The sequence below is a fragment of the Mirounga angustirostris genome, unplaced genomic scaffold (genome assembly GCF_029215605.1).
Source record: "Mirounga angustirostris isolate CCGP_5_RB_7025 unplaced genomic scaffold, mMirAng1.0.hap1 SCAF_4, whole genome shotgun sequence".
Taxonomy (NCBI): domain Eukaryota; kingdom Metazoa; phylum Chordata; class Mammalia; order Carnivora; family Phocidae; genus Mirounga; species Mirounga angustirostris.
Genome location: NW_026991712.1, coordinates 90,236,058 through 90,256,516, shown reverse-complemented (window position 1 = coordinate 90,256,516; position 20,459 = coordinate 90,236,058). Strand labels below are relative to the sequence as shown.

At 50.4% G+C, this 20,459-nt stretch overlaps 1 protein-coding gene across 1 annotated transcript in view; it reads left to right on the top strand.

Annotated features, from left to right (window-relative positions):
• The first annotated feature begins 651 nt into the window (after nt 1-651).
• PHGDH (phosphoglycerate dehydrogenase) overlaps nt 652-20,459 on the top strand; it is a 32,224-nt gene continuing 12,416 nt past the window's right edge. Inside the window, exons 1-5 of the mRNA XM_045896841.3 lie at nt 652-931; nt 9,209-9,360; nt 11,104-11,169; nt 15,375-15,429; nt 15,524-15,622. Of these exons, the coding sequence (XP_045752797.1) occupies nt 794-931; nt 9,209-9,360; nt 11,104-11,169; nt 15,375-15,429; nt 15,524-15,622 (510 nt within the window). The 5' untranslated portion in view covers nt 652-793. The remainder of the gene's footprint in view (nt 932-9,208; nt 9,361-11,103; nt 11,170-15,374; nt 15,430-15,523; nt 15,623-20,459) is intronic.

Genomic DNA, 20,459 nt, shown 5'->3' with positions numbered 1-20,459 from the left:
AAAGGAGTTAAGAGCTGGGAAGTGCCTCCTTGGTCAACATATAAATTAGATCAAACTGACATCTCACATTCCTTTTGTCTTTTTCATAATCATAGAGGAAGTGGAGGAAGAGAATGGGGAACTGGAACAAAAATTCTGGCAGCTCTAAATGCACCCAGTCAGTCCCTGTTCTCTTTCAAACTCATAATTCCCAATGCATCATTCATTTGTAATTAAGCACTGCTTTGTGAGGTCTCAGAAAGCTTCCTATTGCTTTTCACTATGTAACTTTCCGTGTCTGCCTTTGGTACCCTCGGTGTTAGCCCACCAGGGGATGTCCGAGCCCCTTCAGCATCCAGCACGGTGCCTTGCACATAATAGGTGCGTTCATTAAATTCTTGTTAAGGAATTATTGAATACGTTCTTCGGGAGAAAGAAGTGAACATGAAACATTTCTCTCAGGGTGAGAACAAATATTTCTGTGTGAGATATGAATCAGCTAGTCAGCGCAAATTGTGTTTCTATATGCTCACCAGGTGTAGCTTTCGCTGAGATTGAGAAATTCGTCGCTGGAGAATAATAAAGTGGGCGGGGAACTGAAGGCTCGAGCTGCGAGGAGGAGGCGGAGTCACCGAGAGTTTGAGTATTTTTGCCCAATCAGAAGGAGGCGGTAGGAGCAGAAGGGGGAGATAAAAGGGGAGCGGGAGATCAAGAATCCTGCCCAGTTACACCAGCCCGCCAGCCGGAACTACAGTTTCTCGGCTTAGGTGCTTCTGCCCCGCGGGAGCGGCCGATTCCGAAGCCGACTCCGGCAATGGCCTTTGCAAATCTGCGGAAAGTGCTCATCAGTGACAGCCTGGACCCTTGCTGCCGGAAGATCCTGCAAGATGGAGGGCTGCAGGTGGTGGAGAAGCAGAACCTGAGCAAAGAGGAGCTGATAGCCGAGCTGCAGGTAAGGCGAACGGAAGAGAGACGAGGGTTTGGTGGCATGGCATCATCCCCTGCCGAAACCGGCCGGCCGGCGCCGGGGCCAGTGCGCCCCACCCCCACCCCCGTCCCCGGTACCAGTCAATCCTGGGGCCTCCCGAGATTGGGGGCTGGGGGAGGGAGAAACAAACCGCGGCGAGCGGCGGGATGCAAACTTTGCGTTCAGTTTGCAACCGCGTGTTTCACGTTGGCTCGCCTCCCGCCAGCACTGCAAAGTGCAGGCTGCTCCAACTGGTCCTGCGGGCTGCCCCGAGGGATGCCAGCGCGAAGGCGCACAGTGGCCCTGGCGGGGGGGCGGGGGCGAGGGCGGGAAGGGGCGCCAAAGTGGCTTCCGCGCGGGGAGCCCAGGGACCCGCGATCCTCCCCGGACTAAGTCCTGGCGAGCCCGGCCGAGTCCAGCTTTCCCCGGGGGTGGGGTGGAGCGTGGGGTGGGGTGGGATGGGGTGGGGGGCGCTGGCAGAGCCACAGCCTGTCTCGTGGCAGCTGGAGAGGCTGCAGACAAGGCGGCCCGGTTGGGGCAGCAACCGTACCCGCCTTTCGTCTGATGCAAGACTGCCGCGAGTTTTCCCCGCCCCTCGGCCTCCAGGGAGCCTTCACAGGAAAGGGGGGCGGGCGGGGGGCGCGGCCGCCCCTGCCACCCCCCACCCCCACCCCGGGATCCAGGCTTTAGTTCCTGCTCGCCTGCCTCACCGTTGGCCTCAATCGCTGGTCAGGAATGACCAGACTGGATTAGAATCCGATCCCAAACGCCCCCAAGAAATTTCTGTTTCTTAGCAAATCCTTCTCAGGCACGTACCGGTTTGTTGTGCTGCATAGTTAGCGCCGCCGTCTACTTCAGATCTTTCTCTAGGGGTCGTTTGTAAGGGTTGTTTGTAAGGGTCCTGTGAGCTTTGGTGGCCTCGTGCAGGACATTTACTTTGTGAGCCCTTCTTGACTCTAGTTCCTGCACCCAGCATGCGGGGGTCGATGCCCCACTGCCCGAGGTATTCTCTCCCCACAGCCCCGCTCTGCCGCCTCCTACCAACCTCGCTCGACCCCAGCGCACATCCAACCCCTCCATTTTCTCCCCGGAGGGCCCCCTGAATCAAACCACAGAGGGGCCGCAGTTGCTGGAGCTGTGCCGGAACCACATGGTCCTGCAAACTGTCGGTGCTCCCTTGCTTGCCCTTGTATCTGCTGCTGTGTTTCTCCACGGCACGTGCCCCCCACCCCCTCCACCGCCATTGTGCTGTATCTGGGCACTCAGAGAGTAAGTCTCGTGCTGTCCCAGACTTAGAGAAGTGTCTGAGTCCCCGCCTTCGGGAAGCTTGTGGACTCCTTCGGGAGCCTGGCCAACACTCCAGGACATCCCAGGATTGACCAGATGGCACAGCACGTGAGTGCCAAGTGAGATCACCCAGCAGCCTAGTCTCTGCCCTAGCATGTGGCTTACTGGTTTCTGACCAGCACTGCTATTCAATAAAACAAAGAAAAATATATGTATCACATATAGTAAGGGTATTATTTCATGGAACTATTTCATGGAACTGCAAAAGTGGACAAAAGGGGGGTGATTAGCCTGAATGGGGTGGGGGACAGGGGCTCACGACCTGATCCTTGGAGCATGGTAGGACTGGATGGGAGGCAGGCACCTCCCGCTTGTCCCCTCCTCTTTTGTATGGGTGCTGTCAGTGGCCTTCGCTCAGGGCAATGGCCAGAAGGCAGTGCAATGGCCTCCAGACCCGCTTCTGACCCTCACCTCCACCACAGCACCAGGTTGGGATGAGTGGCCTCACTTGGGGCTTTGTAGCTTTCCTGTGGAAATTAGAAATCCTCATTTGTAGGATTTCGAGGGAAGGGGGCAGGTGGGGTAAAGGCAGAATTGAGAAGAACGGGAGGCCTCTCCAGTTGTGGAGGGGTTCGTGAAGTTGGGAAGTTGGCGGGGTGGGTTGCTGGAGTCTGGAGCTGCAAGTTGGAGGACATTTTAAAGGCACTGAAAGCTCCTGGTGGGAGAGGAGGGAGGGGTGTTTGTGGGCTACTGGCTGGCTGGGGCGTGGCTGGGCTATTTGGGGAGCCCCCAGCCTTTGGGTCTGTCTTTCTAAAACATTCGCTTCAGAATGCCAGCTAGTCCACCTGGGCAGCCCACTGGAGGGGCCCCATGTCCATACTGTGTCCTTTTATTCTGGGTGGAAAGGTGTCCCAAGTTCGTACCCCCTGCCCTCTCCCACTGAAATCTTTAATTCTCCAGGACGCTTGAGCACATTGCCTGCCCAGGCTTGGCCTCTGTTCCCACGCCTTGGTATTCTGGGCAGACACAGTTTGCTCTCGTTCAGTCCGTGGTCAGGATGTACAATTACTCCGCACTCCCCACCCGCCCCCGAGAATGGGGCTTTTCAGACTCCGAGCAAGTCACTGCACATTAGTGGGTAGTAAAGTCGGTTTAATGGGTCGTGATTAGCATTTTACAAAACAAAATAAGAAATAACTGGGAGCAAGGCAGATAGTCAGGCTAAGTAGTGTGTCATGAAATTTGTTTCAGTTATGTGGGCCATGTTGCGACCTGTGCGGTTTGTGAGTATAAAACCACAACTTAAACATATATTTCTTTTTTTTTTTTAAAGATTTTATTTATTTATTTGAGAGAGAGAGAATGAGAGACAGAGAGCACGAGAGGGAAGAGGGCAGAGGGAGAAGCAGACCCCCTGCTGAGCAGGGAGCCCGATGTGGGACTCGATCCCGGGACTCCAGGATCATGACCTGAGCCGAAGGCAGTCGCTTAACCAACTGAGCCACCCAGGAGCCCCTAAACATATATTTCTTACTGTAAGTCTTAGTCAAAAAAGTATGGAAAACACTGGCTTGGAATAGTAAAGCATCGTGTTCAGAACTCACAGAACTCTTAGACTGGGGACCCCTCTTCTATCAGCAGATGTGACATCTTAAATAAACCGTATACATAGCAGCCTTTAAATATTACCATGTATCCCTGGCTTTTAAACTTTGACCATGACCCACAAGAAGAAATTCATTCTGCATCATAACTCAGGATACACATACATATGTGTACACATACACACTAAAGTTCCATGAAATAATACCCTTACTATATGTGATACATATATTTTTCTTTGTTTTATTGAATAGCAGTGCTGGTCACAAACCAGTAAGCCACATGCTAGTAATGCATTTAACTTACTGAGCACATTTATATCTCTATCTCAGAATTTTAAGAAAGATCGAGAAGGGGAAAATTTTCCATGCAAGAGTCCATCTTTTGAAAGGCTCTTTTAAAATAGCAAGTTCTGGGGCGCCTGGGTGGCTCAGTTGGTTGAGCGACTGCCTTCGGCTCAGGTCATGATCCTGGAGTCCCGGGATCGAGTCCCGCATCGGGCTCCCTGCTTGGCGGGGAGTCTGCTTCTCCCTCTGACCTTCCTCCTTCTCATGCTCTCTGTCTCTCATTCTCTCTCTCTCAAATAAATAAATAAAATCTTAAAAAAAAAAAAAAATAGCAAGTTCTGGGTGCCTGGGTGGCTCAGTCAGTTAAGCGTCTGACTCTTGATTTCGGCTCAGGTCATGATCTCAGGGTCCTGGGACTGAGCGCCCAGTCGGGCTCCACTCTCAGCAGGGAGTCAGCTTGAGGATTCTCTTTCTCCCTCTGCCTCTCTCTCTCTAAAATAAAAATAAATAAATCTTTGAAAAAAATTAGCAAGTTCTCAGCCTTTGCACTAGGATTTAATTTGCAGAAGTTAAATAGACATCTACTAAATCAGAATCACACATATAGTGCCAAACAGCACCTTCCTGCATCCTCTAGCTGGGGAACAATGACCTGAAGAGTTTGGCTTTCTGTATGATTTAAGTCAGAGGCACCAGCCATGCTAGAATCACCCTCAAGGCCAAGCCTGTCCTCCTTGGGAAAGGAAGTGTGTTTGAACTTGAGAATATGTGAATGCTTTCTACTGCTGAGTTAGCATAGTTTTTCTGGAACAACTATAAATCCAGCAGAAGAGTGGCCGTTTTCCAGCTCTAAGACAGCTGCGGCAAAATGGGTGCAGTTTTGAGAGGTGGCCAAAATGGCCCCCACGACGCTGGAGAAAAGAAAGCTGTAGTCACAGCCGACTGCACTGAGGGCGTGGGAGGGTGTGCTAAGGCCTGCAGTTTGCATAAGTAGAATAGAGGAGCAGGCTGCTTGGAGCCAAGTCTTGGAGGGGTGACTTGTGACCTGAGGAGGGGATGGTATCTAGGAGTGCTGGGGTTTTGAGGGGTCGGCAGGAGATAGGTCACCAGTAGGCTCTCAATCAATATGTGCTGATTGAACGTATCAATTGGTGATGCGATTGAATCAAGAACTGCATGAAATGGGGGGTAGTGGAGGGTGTTAAGAGACCATGAAAGCTAGTGGACCCTGGCTCAGTGTGGGACCAGGGTCGGCTGAAGGGGAGTCTCCAAAGGCGGATTCCCTACTTGGGATAGGTGAGCTCTGAATGAACATCTGTACTGGTCGGACTGGAAACGCTTCAGACTTCTGGCTTCAAAGAAGGCTGGTCTGAGGGATGTCTCCCTTGAGGGAAAAGTATGGAGAGACTACGGGGTAACAATCCTATGTAGACAAGGCTGGGCCTGTTCAAGGCTAATCGTGCTGTTTCTGTGCTTGTCCTGGGGTCTGCAAGCATGGGGTGGGCTGCTGGGACTCTGCAGCGCCCCCCCCACCCCCGCCCGCCGTGGGAAGCAGATTCCTAAGGTTTGGGGAGGGTGGTGGTGGCTTTGGAGAAAGCATTTGAGGAGGCCAGATTCTTGGGGCCCAACAGGGTGATTGGGTAGAGCATCCGGAGCAGGACTGTGCCTCAGATTTGGGCCCAGGAACTTGATACTAGAGCGGCAAGGTGAAAAGACTGTGACTCTTTGGGTGGTCCCGCTCCAGGCCTGCTGCTTGTCAGTTGACCCTTGGTCCTGGACTGACCACTTCAAAGGAGGTTTGACTTCCTCAGTGTGTTAGTAGTGACTAGAGGTGTCAGAACTGGTGGTGAGGGAATGCACGGTGAAAATGTGCTCGCACGCTGCCTGATTGCCCTCTCCGGGTTGTGCAATTTATACTCCTTTTTCCCTGCACGCTCACCAATGTGGACTATTACCACTTTTCGTTTTGCCAATATGATGCCTGAAAATACCACATTTTAAAATTTACATTTTCTTTTTTTTTTTAAGATTTTATTTATTTATTTGAGAGAGAGACAAGCAGAGATAGCGAGAGAGAACACCATGAGTGGGAAGGAGAGGGAGAAGCAGACTCCCTGCTGAGCTGGGAGCCCCATGTGGGACTCGATCCCAGGACCCCGGGATCATGACCTGAGTCCAAGGCAGACGCTTAACCAACTGAGCCACCCAGGCATCCCCAAAATTTACATTTTCTTGATATCTAGCAGTTTAAGAGTCTTTAAAAGTTACTGACCACTTTGTGTTTCTCCTGCGAATTACCAGCTTGGACCTTCACCTGTTTTTGTACTGGGTTCTTTATCATTTAAGAAAATGATTCATAGGAAGCCTTGATTATTTTTGGTGATGAGTCTTTGTTCTGTCATATATGGTGTAAGGATTTTCCCCCATATTAAGCCTATCACTTGACTTTAACTTTGTTTATGGGATCTTTTCCATAAGAAATTAACATTTGAAAATTGTTAGAGCACACGACTCTTGATCTTCAGGGGTCATGGGTCCTAGAGCTTACTTAAAAAAAAAAAAATTGACATTTGAAAAGTTATCAAATTTGTCGGTATTTTCTTTTATGGTTTCTGGGATTTTTGCCTTGCTTATGAAGCTTCCCCATCCTGAGATCATAAAAATATCCCCTTACATTTTCTTCTAACGCTTATCTTTAAAAAATTATTTAATTCTTCTGGATTTTTAAAAATTTGTAGTGAGTTTTTTTTACCTAAATTTTCCTAATACCCTTTATCACATAGCTCTTCCTTTCCCCATCAGTTTGACGTACATGGGTCTGTTTGTCTGTCCCAGACATACATGGGTCTATTTGTCAGGTGCCTATTTGGTTCTGTTGATCAATTTGTCAGTTTCAGAACATTTTTCTCCCATCTCTCTCCTTCTTCTTATGCTCACAAAACTCTTGAGTGCTGTCAAGTAGATCCGATGCCTCCTTATCACAGTCAAGAGAAGGGATTTCCCATTGTGGATTTTTGACCATGTGACATGTTTGAATTATTTAGGGAAGGAAGGTGGTGGTGGGGAGAATGGTGAGGATAGGTTTCCACCGGCCTCTCAAATCGCTGAATTCATCTATTCAACGCAGTGTTTTAGCATCAGCTATGAAGATAGTCCTGCTTTTGAGATGTAAAATATAGATGAAGAGACCAAATTGCAGGTCAGACAGAGGATACCTGAATGTAAAACAGATGATAGAAAAATAGGGGGAGGGAGTGATACTGAGTCCATCGTCATTGGCAAGGTTTCGTGGAAGAGAAGTTGACTGTGCCTTAAAAAGTTGGTAGTGGGTGGCCAGGCAGGGGAAGCCTTTTCTTTGGAACCAAGTGTAGTGGACTTGAATGTGGGACAGTCAGCAGTGTCCCCGTGTGCCCAGGCATTGGCTAATGTTCAACTAGGCTGCTCTTTAGAGGGAGGAATTCCAAGCACCCTCAAGATTCCCCTGGCTTTGGCCAGTGTTGGCAGTCAGCCCAGATGGGGTGGCTCCTATTTGGTTCCTCTAACCTTTCCGTGTCTGTGTGCCTTGGACACTCAGAAGTCACAGCATACATGTGTACTGGTGAGTTTTGGGATGTCTGGCACTGTGAGCCCCTTGAGGGGTGGGGCTGTGACTTCTTCATCTTGTCTTGACAGAGTCTAGCATAATGCCAGATACATACCTACCAGGCACCCAGTGGATGGAAGGAGGGCATGAAAAGGGCAGGAGGGGACACGGGCATCCTTGATCTTGTTGGGCTTCAGTGTCTCATCTGTGAAATGGAGTTGGACAATATTGCTTGGAGTGTCACATTTTGAGGTTCTGTTTCAGAACTGCAGACATAATAAAAGGGCTTGGGGAGCCTGGGAAGGGTCCCGCATCTGGCTCTCTGTGGAAATTGCAAAGAGGTTTACATCATTGGTGTCAGATCAGATGTGGGAAGGACCCGGGGGAGCCATCTGTTCCAACCCTCTTATTTTACAGATGACGACCAGGAGTGGGGGGGACTTAGCACCGTGACTGGAACCCCAGCCTCCCCGATCCCCACAGATTGCTGCTTTTGCAACAACAGCACTTACTTCCTTACCAACCCTGGACAGCCAGTTTGGGACAGAGCATGGCTCACTCGATCCATTTCTTGGGGACTCTCATTGGGTGTTTGGGCAACAATATCATCATTCTGAGAAGATATCACAAGATTCTGGATGAGCCTAAGAAAGACTGTCTTGGGGATTAGCTTAGCCCAAGTGAAGCAGCTATGATGAATCCAGAAAGTATTTACTTTTTGCATATGTATATTTGTAGCCCCAAATTGCCTGCGTTTTTGAGCAGCTATAGACCAGTTTGATTATTCTCCTGTCCTCCCCTTACTTTGGTCTCTATTTTATTTTATTTTATTTTATTTTATTTATTTATTTTTTTAAGATTTTATTTCTTTATTTGACAGAGAGAGACACAGCGAGAGAGGAGATACAAGCAGGGGGAGTGGGAGAGGGAGAAGCAGGCTTCCCGCGGAGCAGGGAGCCCGATGCGGGGCTCGATCCCAGGACCCTGGGACCATGACCTGAGCCGAAGGCAGACGCTTAACGACTGAGCCACCCAGGCGCCCCTTGGTCTCTATTTTAGGAAATGTCTTTCTTTCAACAGTTTGTCGTTAGTTCACGTCTTAGTCATTCAGCCAGCTAGCACTTACCGAGCGCCTTCCGTGTGCCAGTCACTGGGGCTTACAAAGTAGAATTCAGTCCCCCTTCAGCAGCACCATGTCCGATGGTGGAGGTGCTGGCCATTGAGCAGAGCCAGGGAGCATGTCGGAGGCTGTACCTGTCCTTTCTCACTTCCCCTCACACACTTGAGGAGGCCAAGTCTCAGATTCGTAGCTCATGGGGGATGGAGCTTGGATTTGACCCCAGGCCTACCGGCTGGTAGCCCCTTCCGGATGGGGATGCTATCAGCTTCCTCTCTCTGAAGCTATCCAAACTCAGCCAGCATGCAGGAACTCCCCCTTTGGGCAAAGAGGTGCTAGGAGGTCTTGAGGACCAACTGTGGACCCAGATGTTTCTTCTGTTTCAGGACTGTGAAGGCCTCATCGTCCGCTCAGCCACCAAGGTGACTGCTGATGTCATCAACGCGGCAGAGAAGCTCCAAGTGGTGGGCAGGGCCGGCACGGGCGTGGACAACGTGGACCTGGAGGCTGCCACCAGGAAGGGCGTTCTGGTCATGAAGTACGTCGTGGAGCCCCGGGGGTGGGGGGGTGGGGCCTCACCACACAGGGGGAGAGGAAAACTTAGGTTAGAGAAGGCTGGGTCAGAGTAGGATGGGCTTCCAGAAGGATGCCTGGACCAGGCCGAGTCCAGACAGGCGGTCCGCGCTCACAGCGTCGTGGTTCCCTAGGTTCTTGACAAGGAGGCTCTTGTTGTAATCTCGGGTCACTTCACAAACCCACTCCACGGACGTCTGAAGCACAGCCTGGTTGGGAATCAGAGGAATGTTAGCGAATTTATCTGCCTTTCCTGCCCCAGTGCTGCCCCTTTCCCTCCGTCGTTCTGGCTGGAACTGGATGTTCGTTAGCTCTGCTTTGCTCGGTCCCCCCTCTGCAGGTGCACAGCCTTTGCTAGTTGAGTGGCTCTACATTCTTTCCCTTCCTCCCTGCCCGGCACCCTTCTGCAGCCAGGAACCCTAGTTTCTCTTTCACACTCCAGTGCCGAGAGGGAAAGCGTCCCCGCTAGAGCTGTTTTTGCAGAAACTCAGTGCAGAGGTCATGACTGCACGCCAGGACTCGGCCACACTTGCTTCTGGCCCCCGTCTGGCACTTAGATAGTGTGGCAAGGTGATTGTCGCCCGCTTCTTCATCCCCAAGCCTTTTCCCTTCCCTTGGGAAGTTTGGTGTCCTCAAAACCTTCCTCTCCCTTCCCTTCACTTCTCCTATAGTGCAGGGGTTAATTGGTCATCTGACGGAGGTCAATATCCAACAGAAGAAATGTTAAATGGTAACGCATCCTACATTCTTGCCCTGGACACGGAGGCATCGCCCCCTGCCCTGCACCCCCTCCTACATCCCAGTACAGCCTGTTTGCAGGGTTAGATCAGAAACTAGAAGGAAAGACAGACTCTGAGAATCCTTTTCTCTTGACTTTTTTTGGGGGGGGGGTGCGATAAGATCTCTTGACTTTTCCCTCCTTGTCATCTTCATTTCTAGAGATGAAAAGATCCAATAGAGGAAAAAGGAAGGTGAACATGGGTGCTAATAAATTTTTCCAAAGCCAAAAATCAAAAAAAGAGTCTTTGAGAAAAGAAGAATAGTTCTATGGGTTTCAGCTCTATTCTCCTTTCTGTGAAATGGGCCGAGTCAGCATGGCCCTGTGCATTAAGGTGTGAGGAAGCTGTCTCACTTCAGAACGTGTGAAGAGATAGGAGAAGTCAAACAGGTGGAGAAAAAAATCCTAGCTTTGTTACTGACAGAAGCCGGGCTGGGCAGCTTGATGAAGCTGTGTGGGCAGTGGGCTGACCTGAATTTGATAGGCTTGCGTGATCACCCATCTTGGTCACAGTCTCAGGAAGAGTGGTGGCACAGAGCAGCGGGAATCCGTGCTTCCCGGAGGCAGGTAGATCCTGAAACGAGAGGAGAGAGAAATGCGGAGCCACACATATATCTTCCAATCGAGCGAGACACTTCTCTGCCTTGGGAGAAGAGCTTGGGTAGAGAGGCCAGGTGTGTCCCTCCAACTGAAGTCCCTCCTCGTGAAAGCATAAAGCCAGGGCAGGGGGGTTTCCCTCTAGCCCTGGGATTGGGCAGGAGTCCATCAGAGAGCCCAGGTGGGAGGCATGGGGTTGGGGGGTTGGTTTTAAGAGCAGGTGAGCTGAGGGGGCAGGAGAGTGAGCGCTTCACACTCCGGGCTTTCCGTTGGGACAGGAGTAGGCATATGGGTCTGGATCCACTGACGTCCCCTCCCTTCTTCCATCTTTAGCACCCCCAATGGGAATAGCCTCAGTGCTGCGGAGCTCACCTGCGGGATGATCATGTGCCTGGCCAGGTAAGTCCCTGTCTTCTCAGCAGAGCCAGCCTCTGGTGTGTCCGTGGTTATGACTCCCCAAACAAAGTGACCCGGAGAAGGGTAGAAAACTTCTGCAGGGCACCGTGCACACTGCCGAGAACCTTCAAGGGCACCCATCCTTTATGAAACATTTGATACACTGGTTCTGGCACACAGAGTTCAGGTGGCTTCTCGCCAAGGGGCCCGGAAGGGGATGGGCATTCAGCTTGGCTGCTCCTTACCCGGAGCAGGCTCATTGAGAAAATAACTGTGTGCCGTCTTCCCCTCCTCCTTAGTCATTTCCTGTGGTCCACACCATCCTCTGGCTTCTCGAACCTCTAAGCCTCGAAAATGCGGTTCTGCTCCCTGGAATATCCTTCCCCATCATCTTTTTTTTTCTGAGTCTTTCCGGTATTTTATTTTTATCACACTCATTATTAAAAATCCAACTGCACATAGGTATAAAATAGAAGCAGCGCTCAACATTTTTATTTAGTTCGGAACATTTTTGAGTGAATTAATGCCAAAATGTAACAGCCTCCATACCTCAGAGACCTCTCATAACCCAGAGGTTCCCAGACTTTGTTGCACATTGATATCATCTGGGATCTTAAAAAAATACTAATGCCTGGCCCGCGCTCCAGAGATTCTTATTTGATCGGTAAGGCGTGAAACTTGGCATGGGGATTTTTTAACAAACTTTTTATTTTAGGAGTTTTAGATATAAAGAAAAGTTGTAAAGATAGTAGAAGGACCCATATACTTCATACCCAGTCTTCCTATTATTAACATGGGACATTAATATGGTGCTTTGATCACAATCAGTGAACTGATATTGAGATATCGATAGATAACTTTTAACTAAAGTCTTCCCTATCATCTTTATCCAGGTAACTCTTATTCTTCAAGATTAAGCTCAAGTGTTAATTCATCTGAGAAGCTCTCTCTTGATTCCCTGGCTGTGCTGTGTCCCTCACTGATTGCCCTGGCCCCCAGGGCTTACCTCTGTACTAGGCTTACAGATCTTTATTGTGATAGAAGGGAGTAAAAGCTCTATCTACTTGTGGATTTTTTTTTTAAGATTTTATTTATTTATTTGTCAGAGAGAGAGCACAAGCAAGGAGAGCAGCAGGCAGAGGGAGAAGCAGGCTCCCCGCTGAGCAAGGAATCCGATGCAGGACTCCATCCCAGGACCCTGGGATCATGACCTGGAAGGCAGACGCTTAACCAACTGAGCCACTCAGGTGTCCCTACCTGTGGATTCTTAACACAAGGGAATTCAAATGATCAAAATGTCTTGCTCTTCCAGCAGAAATTCTGGGGGTGTGGGCCTCTTGAGTAGAGGGGACAGCCTAGGAACCACTGGATACAGCACAGAATGGGCATGAATCTTCCTGTATTGGGTAGTAGAATGATTGTATTGAGTACTGTTGTTGAATAGGCAATTCGGGCACTTCTGTGGTCAGGGGGGAGAGGAAGGAGCCAATGGACAGGGCAGGGAGTTCACTAGGTCCCTTCACACACCCTTGGATCCTTAAACCAGGGGACCCAGGCAGCCAAGACTCTTTATTTCTCTACTCAGGCCTGAAGCTTCTGGGGCCCAGAAATTACTCTTTTCCCCTCTCAAGACTTGTTCTCTCTTCTTCTGGGACAGGGTCTGGAGGAGTTGACCTTTGTTCTAACTCTTCCTCATGATTTCTACCTGAGCTCTTAAGTATTCATTGCTACTCACTGGCCATTGAAGAGCAGAGGAGACTGGAGAAAGGGAGGAACAGGGACAGCGTGCGCAGCCAAAGGGACCTAGCCTGGAAGGGGTCTGTGAGCTGGCTGTCTGGATCTTCCAGAACATCTGGGCTGGACTCATTTCCCCTGGAGAAGCCTCAAGCCCTGTTTTCACTTGTGCTGTTAAATTCAGTGGTGTTTTTGTTTTTGTTTTTGAGTGAGGGACTGATCAGCTTTCTAGTTAATTAATTCTCTTACTCTTTTTCTGGAGGTGGAAGGAAGGGCTTGGGAGCCAGGAATAATTTTTCTCCTATTCCAAGACCAGCTTTATTTAAGAGAATAGGTAAAGGGGGTGCCTGGGTGGCTCAGTCAGTTAAGCGTCTGCCTTTGGCTCAGGTCATGATCCAGGGTCCTGGGATCGAGCACCACATTGGGCTTCCTGCTCAGCGGGGAGTCTGTTTCTCCCTCTGCCTCTGCTTCGGCCCCATGCTTGTGCTCTCTCGCTCTCTCTGACAAATAAATAAAATCTTAAAAAAAAAAAGAATAGGTAAAGTGGAGTGATTTCAAGGAAGTGCCCCGTTTCCAACCTCTCATCCAACGACCTCACCATCAAAGATGCATCAAAATTAAGAACTAAGCACTCTAATAAGGAAGCATGGCCAGTCTCTCATACCTTCTTGTGTGTCTGCTCAGACTGCTTTTCCAGCAGGGCAGTGAGGGCAGAGTGGGTGCTGTGGACAGAAGGTTGGGAGCATTGAGCAATGTGGGTGGAGAGAGGGGGCCTGGACGGGCCTCACACTGGGGGACTTTGAACAGACGGCAGGAGCTCCTGAGGTGCAGGGGAAGAACAGTGACACAGAAAGAAAGAGAAGAGAATGCGGCCTGCATAGCTTTCATCTTGCCCACTTTACCTTCTCTTTTTGTAAGTCAGGATGGCTACCATTTGGTTCTCGGGAAGCCCCTCGCCCACATCATGGTCCTCCCCAGACTGGCCCGGTGAGGACCCCAAAGTGCTAAAGGCTGGAGAGGATCCGTGAGTAGCTGGTAGAGCAGCTGGTGGGGGCTGGGATCTCCAGGGCCGCGTGCCCTCTCTCGGATGGCACTGTGGGGCCAGGAGGGTGGAGAGCAGGACGTGAGCCAGACCTGGGAGGAGGCAGGTGGGCTCTGTCTCACTTGGTCGGAGGCATAGGAGCAGGCTAGCTTTGCTGAGAAGGTAGCCCTTCCTCGAGGCAAGTCATTGTCCTTGGGACATTCCTGACACAAGGACCCTCTCCTGAGGACTGACGGGCCAGAGGAGCAGGATGGAGCTTCTTGCCCACAAGGCTTGTTACTGAAGCTTTAGGAGTTTGCCCGTGAGATCGCAGGAGCACAGATCACCCCTCAACCTGACCCTCAGATGGAAGCGTGTGCTGGCAGTGTGTAGACACAAGAGAATGTTTTCTTATAAGAACTCGGTGAGATGGAGCTACAGGAACAGTATGTTGGAGTCTCTCCCTCCTTACACATGCACACACACACTCGCGTGCACACACACACCACTCTGAGTTTTGTGGCCAGCAGGAAAGACTGCATTTAAATACTTAGAAGGCTGACTGTGCTGGGGATGTGCTGGGCTTTGAGTCCGTTCAGCTATTCCGCGTGGGATGATGCTGTTCAAGGTGTTGAACCCCCCGGTTGTCTCTCTCCATGCAGTTGGGGTGAGCATGACATGTGCTAAAGCGTGTCTAAGCATTTCTCATGGAGTGTCTAAACTAGAGCAGGGACTCCTTAAACATTCTAAACATTGTTTTCTGTCTCCCTTCTTCGCTTCCAGAGAAGCCTGGGTGACCACCTCCCATATGACATACTCTTATCCTCTCACCTCTGACTCTGCCCTAACTTCCTCTGTCCTTTCCAGAAAACACCCCATGTTAACCAAGTTAACCAAGAGGAGGAGATAGGCTGGGGGGGGGTGGTTTGGGACAGGAGGTGGTATGGACTTGGCACCCACCCATCCCAGTCTAGCCTGAGACGGCTAGGGCTTAAGAAACTCTCAAGGAAGAATAAGTACCCAGCTGTTCACTGATACAGTGGAAGGTATGGGTTGCAGCCTTGGATGGAAGAGGAAAACGAAAATCCTTGAACTTCTGGAGCACTTGATGTTATCCGAGCCCCTCGATACCCCATTTCGTTATCCCTATGAGCCCCGGAGGATTGGCGCTTGCTTTTTACCAGCCTGGAGCCATTCAGCTGGTTGAGGCAGCTGGAGACAGAAATCAGACTCCTAGCTGGAGACAGAAATCCTGGGGTTCCCACATCAGGTCTCGCTGACGGATTTCCCTCTGCTGAACTCCCTTGACCCTCCTCGGTGTCTCTGCACCTGAGCTCCAGACCCAGCCTGAGCTTGGTTCCCCGGGGGAATGACCATTAGAGGGGGCAGCTGTGCAGACCTCACATCACACGCCTTCTGCATGGGCCCACTGAGCCCGTGTCTGTCCTTGCAGGCAGATTCCCCAGGCGACGGCTTCCATGAAGGACGGCAAATGGGAACGGAAGAAGGTGAGCGGCCAGCCCTGCCTCGTCCCGCCCGGCTCGGCGCCCGGGTTCCTGGTGCTTAATTCGGCCACTTTGCCTTTTGCTTTTTTGGTTGCAGTTCATGGGAACAGAGCTAAATGGAAAGATCCTGGGAATTCTTGGCCTGGGCAGAATTGGGAGAGAAGTGGCCACCCGGATGCAGTCCTTTGGAATGAAGGTAAGAGGTTGGTGAACCCCTTTGACGTGGGGCTCCCTGTAGCAGTTTTGGGAGAGGCAGCTTTGCTTGAGAGAAGGTGAAGGCTTTGTCCTCGGAGGGTCTGACCCTCTTTTAGAGCCCCTGACTAAGTCGGCAGGGTAGCCATTCTGGATACCTGAACTCAAAGTCTGGGCACGCTTGGTGGAGGTCCGTCAGCTCTGGGTCCCAGCGGAGCGGCGGGGTCATGCATCCTGCTCAACTTTTCCTCCCCTGCCACAGGGGCTCTTTGATTGGCTGTGTCTGTTGCCTGTAATAATTCAGAGAAACAGGAGGAAATTTGCAACCTTCTAGCAGAGCAAGTCTCTATCCACCTTTTAGCTCTGCTCCGTAGTGCAGAAGGGACGGTGTGGTGATTGTCTAGACGCTGCCGAGATGAAGTTAAAGCCTGCTGGCTAGAACACCTTGCATAGTGCTCAGAAACCCTCCCTGACCCCTGTTTCCCTCCAGGACCCGGTTTCATCCTATTCTGGAAACTCCGTGGTTCTTCTGGTCGAGGGAGGGTTGTCATCCCCTGAGGCGGATCCAGGACACCTTGCAAAGGGGGAGGCCACCGAGCCACAGGAGGGGACCCGTCAGGGCAGGTGACAGGGTGGCCAGGAGTGCTCGTGGACGTCTCCTTGTTCACTCTTTGTTCGCTGTTTGCTGTTAGGAGCATGATGTGTTCAAACTGCTGCCAGGAAGGCTTTCATTAAACAGAAAGGAGAATAGTTTTGACAATCAGATCATTTCTAGAAAAATTGACATAGAGCTGCGATGGCATTTTCCCTTTTTCTCCTTCTTCCTCCCTTTCTCCATGTCCCCCTGGCTTCATAGAGTTAAAAGGAACCTTAGAGATGAACCCTTAATTTTATATTGATGTCTGGAGTTTGTTTTTGCTCAGGCCTCCAGCAAATGGAAGGTAGACAAGAACCCAGGTGGGCATCCCGTGATACCACATTGAACATCTTCCTCTCCCTGCTGTCCCTGTTCCCCCACCACATTTATTTACACCAGCCAGACCTCTTTCCTAAGCCTCAGCACATTTTTCTAGATCCCTGGAGAGGGGGCGGGGGCCCGGCAGGATCCACTGATCATGAGAACAAACCAAAGCCTTGCCCTCCTGTGCAGGGCTGGCCAGGTGCCATACGCGGCAAGAAGCGCTTTCTCTTCCTCTTTTGTGAGGGATTAAGGCTTAGCTCACAGACAATTCTGATCCTCTAAAAGCAGTGGCCTTGGGTTAAGTATGACTCAGAGTGAAATAGCCAAACAGGTGAGTGCCTCACTGATGATACAGAGACTTCAGGAAGGCTGTTCGTCCCCTTCCCCATGGTTCCCTAGGACACCAAAGCACACCGGTCTCTGCTAGCTCAGGAGCCTTGGTTATCATGGACTTGAAACTTTGGGGCAGTGACTTACCCAAACAGAAAGCCCCACCTCATTTCCTGAGTCATGGAAGTGATTGGTAAGCTTCTCTGCTCATTTGGCCCGGGCTCAGCTTCTCAGCTGCTGCCGGGCTGCTTCCGAGAGGCACGAGGGAGGTGGACCCTGAGCCCTCGGGCATGTGTTTGATTCAGAGATGTCCAGAGCTTGCTCATGAATGTGAATCCGTGCGTCCTGACAGACCACGCATGACACGCCCACGTTCCCAGCGAGGCTTTGAGGGTGTGGGTGGTTTTGCCTGTCACAGCACGTCGCTGCTTCCCTTGAGGGTTCTTCTGCCCGGCTGTCTCCGGAGGGTCACTGTAGGCTGTCTTGCTTCTGGCACATGATCTTTGTAAACTGCTAAAACATGCCTTGGAGTGGTCACCCCCCCCCCAAGCCCCCCGGCCCTGGCCAGCTGCCCTGGTCATTTCAGAGTGGCCCAAATGGCCTTCATTTATATTCTCGGCTCACTTTGACTGAGCTTCCTAACCTATTTCTGGGTCCAGATGAATTTTGCCTTGGTGCAGATGACTGACCTGCATCATCCAAAGCTCCTTGGTTGATGTTTGAGCAGCTGGGAAGAGCAAGATTTAGATTCTTGAACAAATTGTGAAAGAGATGGTTTATCAGCATCCGGGAAGGAAACAATGATCAGTGTTTACTAAACACAGGTTGTTTTAAACTGGCCTTGTTCTCTCTTTGGAAACCGATATTAGACTGATTGATCAGGAACATCCTTAAGTGTCTTATATCTGGACGATTTAAAATTGTATTTTAATCATGTAAGAGGTGAATGAATCCTCACGTATCTTGAAATATAGATCCTTATCTCCTTGATTACCACCTGGTCTCACAGGTAACATCGGTTTGGTGTGTATCATCTCAGACTTTTTTCTATGCGTTTACATGGAATGCATACAGTTCTTGGCCTATAGAGGGATTCTATGCCTATAGAAAATAGAACATTGTACATGGTGTTAAGATAAAAATGTATGTCTTGGAATAAATAAATTTACCATATTTGTAAACTATTGCATGGAATTCTGTTGTGTGGACAAATTGCTTTTTATTTGACCATTTCCTCAAGGATGGACATTGGAAATGTGAACTTCAGTAAGACATTGGTGAGATCTTTTAGGATACCCTTGGGGTTAAGATGGAGACTGTGAGCTTGGTGCTAAAAGGTTTAGTAACTGGTTGAAGGATAGCTCCGTCTCAATCTGGAGGGAGATGGTACAGGATGGTGCAGGGCGCTGCCTTCTCCATGGTTCTCATCAACGGCCTGGGTGACAGGAAGCAGGGAGAGGTGGCTAACTTTTAAGAGTGTGGAATCAGATCCTAAAAGACAAAGGAAGGCTAGAATGGTTGGGCATCCTAATAGGAAGTTTAGCTAGAATCCCTATCAGTGCCCTAAAATGAGCCCCAAAGCAACTAAACACATATTGGATGTAGAAGTGTTGTTAAAAAGCTTTCCCAAGGCAGGGGACCTTTGGTTGACAAAAATGCAGTGTGGTTAACAGTGGCATGGCTGATAGAAAAGGTAATGTGACTTTTGGCAGCATTAAAAGAACTATGGCTTCCAGAACAAGGAAGGTGAGATTCCTCATGCTCTGTACCAGTCAGACCCTCACATGCTCTGTGAGACTGAAAGCTCTGGAGATAGAGGTAGAGGATGATGGTGAGAGGCTCATGTCTGTACTTCCTAAGAAAGGCTTGAAGGCACTGGGGTCATTGAGCCCCATCATGACTTGGGAGGCATACCAGAAGGCCGTCAAATAGCTAACGGGCAGTCTGTAGAAGAGTCATGCTGTCTAAAGAGTGGATCCAAGGAGGACCAACAGGTACAAGGCAGAGGGGACAGAACTACAGCCTGAGCTGGCCCCAGATTCAATGGGGGAGAGCGAGTGTCCCACTCCTGCAGACACCCACAGGAGACTGGGTGAGCACTGGGCCAGTGTGTGAGGACAAGGTGTGAACACTGGCAGGGAGGTAGAAGCAGGTGGCCTTTAAAGCTCTGATATCTCCGAGCACCCATTACCCGTGGGCCACGAGTTTCTTTATCTGTGAAATGGTCTTTAGCAGTGAGTTCACTGAGCGACCATAGGAAATTGAGCAACATTATTAAGGACTGTGGTTTGTTACAGTAACTTGGGAGAACCCTGTAATTAAAGACAGAGTGTGGACCAGGAGGCATAGGGGACCCTGAGTGGTTCCAGTTGGGCAGCTCGGGCGGCGCTGCAAAGCATGTGAAGATCATCCTCGTCACCCCCTTCCCTCCCTGGTCCTGGGGTCTTACCCTGTGCTTTAATCTGTCACTCAGGTTGTTAATCACTAATGAGGCTATTAATGGATGATCAGCATCCAACCCCTTCCAGAGTATCGCGATTTAAGAGTTGACCCCTTCGTGCCACAGGAGTGATCGGCGGAGACACTTTTGTGCTCAGATGTTGGGGATGGATGCCCCCCTTACCTTTCCTGTCCTTTCTTTGTCACTATCTGGTCTAGCCACCCGGCTTCCCAACAGCATCTAGGGTGTGCGTGTTGGAGTTGGCTGGGGGAGAGCCCACCGAGGCTGCCCCTCCCAACCAGCACAGGCCTGGAAAGGGATCTTTTCTTTTTTTTTTTTTTTTTTTTTTTTTTTTAGCAGACTCCCTGCCGAGCAGGGAGCCCGATGCGGGACTCGATCCCGGGACTCCGGGATCATGACCTGAGCCGAAGGCAGTCGCTCAACCGACTGAGCCACCCAGGCGCCCCTGGAAAGGGATCTTCATGTGCCACCTGAGAGCACCTGCTGACTTGCTCTGAACCACATGGCCCAGATGTGGGTTTCCAGAGAATTCCGGCAGTCTGTGGCCTGCTAATGGTCTGAGTCATCTGAGTCTTAGGCACTATGGTGTTCCTTCTGCCCAAAGTTTTTCTCGATCATGTTGTTGAAGAACAGGTTGTACACTTTGGAGACACAACTCACTCACGCTCGCATGTCCCCCAGAATGTGCTAGCAGGCCCAAGCCAGCCAGGAGCTGAGCCTTGCACTCTTTTGCCAGGGTTTTCTATGAGGAGCAGGCCAGCAGTTTCTTTGTGGCCAGTGTTGTGATGAATCTGAAGTTAGTCTGGAGGAATGGACATTGAACCTGAGGTGCCAGGTGTCACTGACTCTTTCAGGCCCAGCTCATGTTGACTGAGGTCTGCTGTGTCAGATGCTGTGCTCACAATGACTCTTGTGGGGTCAGTATCCTTACCTCAGGTTTACAGATAAGGAAACTGAGGCCCAGGACACTTACATGATAGGTTCAAGATAATAGGACTGGTAAATGATGGAGTACAGCTTAAAGTCCGGGTCTCCTGACCTCCAGTCTGGTACCCTTTGTCCTGCATCACCACCACTGTCTTCGTTCCT